Genomic DNA, 8,384 nt, shown 5'->3' on the forward strand with positions numbered 1-8,384 from the left:
TGCATGCCATGATATTTATTAGAAATTTGCGATTATGGTGTAACGCCCCGACCATTACCTTTTTAGTGGGTTCTATGTCCACTTCACGCCCATGGACCTACCTTGCTTAGTGGGCCTCACATCAACTCTTGTCCCGTGGATCCAACCATATTGTACGGCCGGTTTGCTAAGTCCAAAAAACTTTAAAAACTTGTTTATCGACCCTACAAATTACCACATAATATTTTCCTTTGTTTTGTCCTCACTCGCACAATTCCGACAATCATTTTCCAGAAGATCACCCATCATGAAACTGTACTCCATCTTAAGCACGGTTAACTTTAGAGTTCTCTCAGGACATTTAACCGAAAAGATAAGTACACTTTAGTGATATAAGTGACCAAATCAATTTTTTGAAACTCTTCCGCAAGTCTTTGAAATTGGGATGTCACAATTCATCTCACTAGCAGATCGAAACGTCATCGTTGCGCACCAAGACTGTCATCCCTGACGGTGTGAGCCCTCATGGCTCCACACTCATCTGGATTCGGCTCTGATACCACTTTTAACACCCCGACCATAACATTGCTTAGTAAGCCCTATGTCCAATCCCGTCCCATGGGCCCACCTTGCTTAGTGGGTCCCATCTTTCTTTGTGTTTTGTCCTTACAGGCACAGTTTTGACAATCACTTTCCGGAAGGTCACCTATCCTGAAACTACTCTAGCTTAAGCACACTTAACTCCGAAGTTTTCTCAGGACTCTTGACCAAAACGATAAGTGTAAAATGACTTCTTTTGAACATCTGCGCAATTCTTTAAAAAAGGGGTGTCACATATACTAACAAACACAATTATACCATACATTTAAAATGAAAAAAATTACCTAAAAAAAAATTTGTTGGCACAAATTCTGAGTCTCAGTCCTACTAATTAAATAACTCATCGACTAATTAAGGTGAGGATATGTCAAAAGCCTAAAAGAAATAAGTCATTATTTTTTAAATTAACATAAATTTTATTTAAAAAATATATTAATGAAATATATCATAAGTTGGTTCTTTAACAACTATATGATGTTGATAAGCTTCAGGATCGCTTGCGATGTTGTTATTCCCTCCATTTTGCTCTACAACTCTCTCTTCTAGCTGGATGTTGCGACATTCCTCATGGATCATTTGGTTTGTTTTGCATAATCTTTTTTTGTTCCTCGTGTTGTATCTCTTAAATCTTTCATTGATGGTCTTATTCTTGTAATGAATTGATGATATATGTGCAGCAAACTTCTGTGAAGTTTCAAACACATGGTTACATTTGGGACATGTATATGGACCATATTTCTTATATGGTAAACTATGTATCCGACCATCATATTCACAATTTTCTTCAGAATTAACACTTTCAAGATTTTCTTCAAAATATGTGGTAGGTCTATATCGTTTCTTCGGTGGTTGATGATGGGGGAAAATTTGGTCATGATCATATTTTGGTGAACAAGAAAAGATATCTAACTGTGCTGGATAAACAAAAGTTTGATGTGGAAAAACAGTATTGAGAGGTGTTGGATTCAAGATCTTCTGCTGTTTGTCACCATAATTTGGAGGGTAAAATGAAGAATTAAAAATGTTCGAATTTATGGCACGATGATAATCATTTTGTGCAGTAATCAGATTATTGGTTGGAATAATAGCGGACTACCTATTTGTAATAGTTTGAGTGACGGAGATTTGAGAAAGATGAGGATTATTTGGGATTTGAGTTATGGAAGGCATCCCGAAAGTAGAAACGATGTTTTCTCTCATCTGATAAGCCACATGTGAATTGTTGAAATTGAAAGAAGATGAAGAGACATTTAAAGAAGAATATAAAGCATGATGGTTTGTGTAGCCAGAAGTACCGAACATTGACTCAACTTTCTTAGACTCATAATTCCTAAAGTTGGAACTCGTTTCGATGGGAGGAAAACTATGAATGTTCATACTATCGTCACCATAAGAATTTAAACCATTTGGAATTATAGTCATTTTGAAAGTTGACAAGAGCGTCTTTTACATTTTTACTGTGTCACCTTATATATAGGTACATTCATAAATTAACAACATATATTTATTATAGAAGAAAAAGAGAAATTGAATAAGCAAGGAAAAATATCTAGTCCAAAAAAATCAATTTTGGATTATAGTAAATATTTTGATGCACATAATCTTTAGATATTCATTTTTTAATTTTTAAATAACAAAAAAGTTTTATATGTATGGTAATGTTTAGATTAAATTAAAAGGGACAAATTTTTTAAATATTATTTATGTAGTGATATGGCAATCCTCTTAATGTTGTTTCATGTCCTTTGGGCCATTTAATATTTATGAGCTAATTTTATAGAAAATTACCACGAGAGCACAAGATTTTTTTCCATGTTATACACCTATTTTCTCTATTTTCTATAGCAGGACATTATTTTGATTTAAGTCACTAATTTTGGGATACTCTAATAATAATAACAACTCAAACAGGCTAAACTGGAAAGCTTTAAAAAAAACACACCAATTAATAGAAAATTTCAAAATTTATTTTCCTGCTAAAAGTAATACTAAATCAATCCTTGTAAGCATATTTTTATATTGGTAAAATTTGAGGTATTAACCCACTCATAGCAAGTATTTGCATTATTATGGTATGGTATATTTACATGTAATCTTAAAGTGTGTTTTAAAATTGATCTAATTAGATTTGAGGTTCCCTTTTCAGTATAATATATGTTTAAGAATTTTATATAGATTTATGGTTATTAGTTTTGATAAAATATAACATATGAGATTAATACACCATTTGTTGAGATTTGTTTCTTATAATAAGATTAGAAAAATGGGGGAAAATATATATGAGAGTAAATTATGATTACATTAAAATAATATTTTCTCATAAAACTTATTATGCATAAAAAGTACATAATATCAAAATATTCTATTAGATATAACATAGTTATGTAGAAATAACAAAGCATATAAAATAAACTATTTAATTGGGTAAATTAATCTATTACCCTTCCATGAAATCTCTTTTTAACATATTAGAAAGTATCAAAGATATATACTGCTGGAATTTTTTATTAATGTATACTTGTAGCAGTAGAAATAATGAGTATTAGGTAACATATTTTATAATAGGTTGACAATATCTGTTAGAATTTTTTTTAAATATATATATATATATATATATATATATTTAATGTTGAAAATGGTTTAACAGCCTGGAAAAAACCTTCAGTAATTTGTCCACTTTAGTTTGCCAACCGTTGAGGAAAAACCAAAGTTATAATACACTGAGAGTCAAACTAGAAAAAGACTCTTGTCTTTTTGGTATTCAGCATCCAATCATAGTTTGACTTAACGTAATTCTTTTTTTTCACAGATAATCAAATATATAAAATTGATTCTTTTTTTTTTTTTGTCTTTTTATTTTATTTTGAGAGTTTGTTAAAAATATCCTTTTTGGGATAAACTTTTTAAAAATACCCTTTTTTTTGAATATTTTCATTTTTACTCTATTTTACATAATTTCAATATGTTAAATTAATTTTTAGATTTTTTTTTTAGATTTAAGTTCTCATTTTACATTTAAGATATAGTTTTGAAGGGTTAGGGTTTAGTATTTAGAGTTCAGGGTTTAGAATTTAGTGATTTTATTTATAGACAAATGGTATTTTTTAAAATGACCAACATAAAAAGATATTTTTAAAAAGTTAAATAGGAAAAGAGGTATTTTTGAAAATCCTTTTTTTTTGTCACAAACATATATCATTAAACATTTACAGTCCATTTATCAGCCTATATTTTATTTGCTTTTTTCATATTTACTGCTTTTTCACGCATATAATAATAATTTCAAAGTTCTTATGGATGAAATTATAATAATGATCATCAAACCAGATAATATCACAATTGCCTGGCTAAGAGAGGTGACGCATGAGAAATATTAAATGATACATTTTGTGGTATAATTATGAGTATATATATTTCTATATTTCTTTATTATGTAATTGCTTGCAAACCATGGAACACCAATGGGACAATACTGTTTTCTCTCTTATGCATTGAACATCACCACCAAAGGCCAGTATCTCTCTCCAATTTTAGATTATTTACACAATCGAGATTTTGTTCACCAGCAAGATTTCACAAACTTTTTTTTTATTTTAGTATATATATAAAGACTGTGAGTTGAACTCCATATAAATTATGAAAAGTGTAGTAGAATATTTTTGCAAAATTTAGTAGCCAACTTGGGTATAATATAAAAACTATTTGTTAGCATGCAACTATATGCTACAATAATTTTCCGCGTATAAAGTATTAATGTAGATGATATCGCTTTTATAAACCTCGATTATTAAAGTATCAATGTAAAAAGTAAATCAACTTTATATCAATGCAATATAAAAATGATTTGATACCGTGCAATTATACGCTATATTGTTTTTTTAAATATGTTTATAAGGACTAAGGAGTATCCTTTTTATTTTATTGATGCAATATTGATTGACGACAAAGTTTAAAAGCCAAAGATGATGACTTGCAATTCACAACTATTGCTTCCAAGTTTCACCTAGTTCATATTTAATAACATGCTTCATGTCTTCATGACCCCGAAACATCTGCAAGTTATAATGCACATATGACTACAAATGTATATATAGGATCTTACGGATAATAAAAGACTATAAATGTAACTAACACATACAGTTAAGTTCCGTATAACACATAAAAATGTAATTTAGCAAATGTAAGGAGTACACCACGAATCTGGAAACTTTTGTTTGGCCATTTGTACACACACATACATATTACTTACACATTTGTGGAAATGAGTGTGCGACTGTGTCTGCGTGAATCAAACACATGTACCTTAAATGATGTAAATGTACAGTCGATCTATCAATTGTAGTATATGGATACATACCCATCGATGGGTCATTATCTCCGAAGTTGATTAGTCGGTCCAAATTTACACCTGATCATCATGAAATTCACATATAAATATATTTATATATGTGTAAAATATATTTATCGATTTATTCATGCATGCAAGTGTCCATCAAAGTTGTACGAATGAATAATTATGAAGGGTTCTTTTGACACTTTACTAAATGTAATAATGAAAACAACATTGGCAAGTCAACTCGTGATGATAATTTTTTGGTAATTGGAATATCACAAAAATGAGTTTTTGTTTTTTTGTCACTTTATAATCAGACAGTTCTATATAGTTCACTGGTCCGTCCAATGCAGTCTCCTCATCTAACATGTTTTCTTTCTTTTATCCGTGTAATATCACTACCACTTGGGAACTCTTTTTCCTTTTCACTTTTGAAATTCATGATGAAAACAAACTATAGTTGAATTAAAAAAAAGTTGAATATGAACAATTATGAGAGTATATTTTGACGAATGATCAAATCATGGAACCTGCTGATGGTCTTCGTTAGTGATTTTTTCTTTCTTTTCAGCCTCAACACAAAGTACTGATTTTGAATATTTTGCACTTCTCATGATAAATATATAAAAAAGATCGTTTAAATCTATTGTTTGGAACTTTGGATTACTATACATCTACAAAAAGAATAAAACTTGAAGACAAACAGGTACCACAATAACCCTGATAATAAAAAAAGATAACAAAGATTTGGCTAGAAAGAGATAAAGAGGAGTGAGCTATACTAAAACCGAAGAAGCAAGAGTGGTCACATAAACTTTATTTTTTGAACAGTCATATGTTGATTTAATTTGATTTTCATCAAAACAAAGCGCGAATTTTCTTTTGTTTCTTTAAAGGAAGAAATTAAAAATCTAATTTTCAAACAGGCACAATGAATATGCATGCATGTCAATCATGTTGACTTCTCCACACCCATAGCTTTCTCGAAAAAAAATGAAATATAAAATTATTGGTTCTACTTCTACATATAATAATAATAATAATAATAATAATAATTGATAGGGTGAGTCCAAATCCAAGTCTCTTATTAAAAGGGCACAAATTCAACCACTCCTCCATAAACACAAAAGCTCAATCCTAAAAAAAGGCAAGTAAGAGATAACGATTTCTCTCCTTTTTCTTTTTCTTCTTCTCTTTATCAAACTTCAACACACTAACGAGAGAAATGGGAAGAGCTCCATGTTGCGACAAGACAAAAGTGAAGCGAGGGCCTTGGTCCCCTGAGGAAGACTCTAAGCTTAGAGATTACATTGAGAAGTATGGTAATGGTGGAAATTGGATCTCTCTCCCTCTCAAAGCCGGTAAGTTCATATACATGTTCTTAGTTAAAACCAATCTCCTGGTTCACCTTTTCGAGCTTCTAATCCCAAAACAAGAGCTTATGCCATTCTTTGTTGTTGTTGTGGTTTAAGGTTTGAGGAGATGTGGGAAGAGTTGTAGATTGAGGTGGCTTAACTATTTGAGACCAAACATAAAACATGGTGACTTCTCTGAGGAAGAAGACAGGATCATTTTTAGCCTCTTCGCTGCCATTGGAAGCAGGTTCTCTATTGAAATATTTTTATTTATGTATACAACTATATAATCTCTGATTATAAGAAGAAAATTATATTAATTAAGATCCTCACTAAAAATACAGAGCTGATATCCGTTTGTTGTCCATTTGCTTGTGAAGGTCCCTCTTGAATAGTTATCTACTCAAATAGGTTTAAAGAATAGATTATTTCACTTTCTTTTAATTAATCTTATTAAAATGTAGCTATATATATTTTGAATTTATGTGTCGTTTTGGAACTAACGATCAAAGTAGTTCACTACGTGCTTAGTATAATTTAGTCAAAACTACGAGCCACATTTATTCATAATTTTAGTCAAAAACTACGAGCACCATTTATTCATCTAGATTGCAACATTTTTCTCCAACATTAATTACTGATATACATGAATTGAAATTTGTAGGTGGTCAATAATAGCAGCTCATCTACCGGGAAGAACAGACAACGACATAAAAAACTATTGGAATACAAAGCTAAGGAAGAAGCTCTTGTCTTCTTCTTCTTCCTCTCATTCATCATCAGCCATGGCTTCTCCTTATCTAAACCCTAATTCTCAGGAAGTGAAAAGACCATTAAGCTCATCAGCAACAATCCCATTTTCTTCTTATAACCCGTACGCTGAAAACTCTAATCAAGACCCAACAAAATACCTCATCTCCAACATCAATGGCTTTGAAGCTGACGAAAAACAGATGGTCTTTCCTTATAGTAACCCTAATTATCCTCAAGATTTGTCTCTCTCGGACAGCAACAACAGCAACATCTCGGGCACAAGTGGTTTCTTGCTCAACAACAATATTAGCGATCACTACAACAACCACACCAGTTTCTCTTCAGACGTCAATGGAAAGAGATCAGAGACTATGATGAAGCAAGAAGAGATAATGATGATGATGATGATAGACCACCACATTGACCAGAGGACAAAAGGGTACAGTGGGGATTTCACACAAGGGTATCATAATTACTACAATGGGCATGGGGATTTGAAGCAAATGATTAGTGGAACAGGCACTAATTCTAACATAAACATGGGTGGTTCAGGTTCATCTTCAAGTTCGATAAGCAACCTAGCTGAGAACAAAAGCAGTAGTAGCCTCCTACAACACAAGTGCTTGCCCTATTTCTACTCCTAGTTCTTCTAGACTCTCTTGTCTTCTTAAGTTCTTATATAAATATATTTTGGACTGACTGTTAGTAATATCAAAGATTTGATGGGGTATGGGAGGAGAGAGAAAGACTATGATCAGTTTTAAGGGATTTTGTATTTTGTTTATTGTTGTCTCTTTATTGGATTTCTAGTTAAGAAGAGACAATGGGAGATTTGATTTGATGAAACTCAAAAGGATATATGTATTTATGGTTGAAGAGATAAATCATTTTTTTTTTTTGTCGAAATGAGTAGATCATATCAGCTTTTAGTTAAAACTTGGAACAAAGTAAGTGATCATACACACGCCCACAGGCCACACACATATAGCATGTTATTGTTTCTAAAATTAGATGAGACTATACCATTTCATGCATATATAGGCTATAAATAGTAAAGAAAATTCTGATAGTAATACACTCACACATCTACATTTTCTATCATAATTTAAAATTCCTAAAAGACAAACACATTTAAAGCATCGTATATCGTTACACTGTTACGAACATATTCAAAATTTTAACCTACGAAAAATATTCATAATAAAAAAAAAAAAAAATACTCCCTCTATCTCTAATATATTGATGTTTTAGGATTTTTTCTTGTATCTAAAAAACTAAATTGATTTTTTACTTTATGTTATCTAAAGTTTATATATTCTTTTTTACCAAAAAATAATTATAAATTAATTTATAGTTAAAACTAT

General features: G+C 30.8%; 1 protein-coding gene and 1 pseudogene across 1 annotated transcript; one reads left to right on the forward strand and one right to left on the reverse strand.

Annotated features, from left to right (window-relative positions):
• Positions 1-1,011: 1,011 nt before the first annotated feature.
• On the reverse strand, positions 1,012-2,001 carry LOC104738118 (uncharacterized; annotated as a pseudogene).
• Positions 2,002-6,029: 4,028 nt separating this feature from the next.
• LOC104736314 (transcription factor RAX1-like) lies at positions 6,030-7,926 on the forward strand. Its single transcript, XM_010456277.3, has 3 exons — positions 6,030-6,273; positions 6,385-6,514; positions 6,932-7,926. Exons 1-3 carry the CDS (start codon positions 6,138-6,140, stop codon positions 7,662-7,664), a joined length of 999 nt encoding a protein of 332 aa, XP_010454579.1. The 5' UTR covers positions 6,030-6,137; the 3' UTR covers positions 7,665-7,926.
• Positions 7,927-8,384: the final 458 nt, after the last annotated feature.

The sequence above is a fragment of the Camelina sativa genome, chromosome 13 (assembly GCF_030686135.1).
Source record: "Camelina sativa cultivar CO46 ecotype springtype chromosome 13, ASM3068613v1".
Classification (NCBI taxonomy): domain Eukaryota; kingdom Viridiplantae; phylum Streptophyta; class Magnoliopsida; order Brassicales; family Brassicaceae; genus Camelina; species Camelina sativa.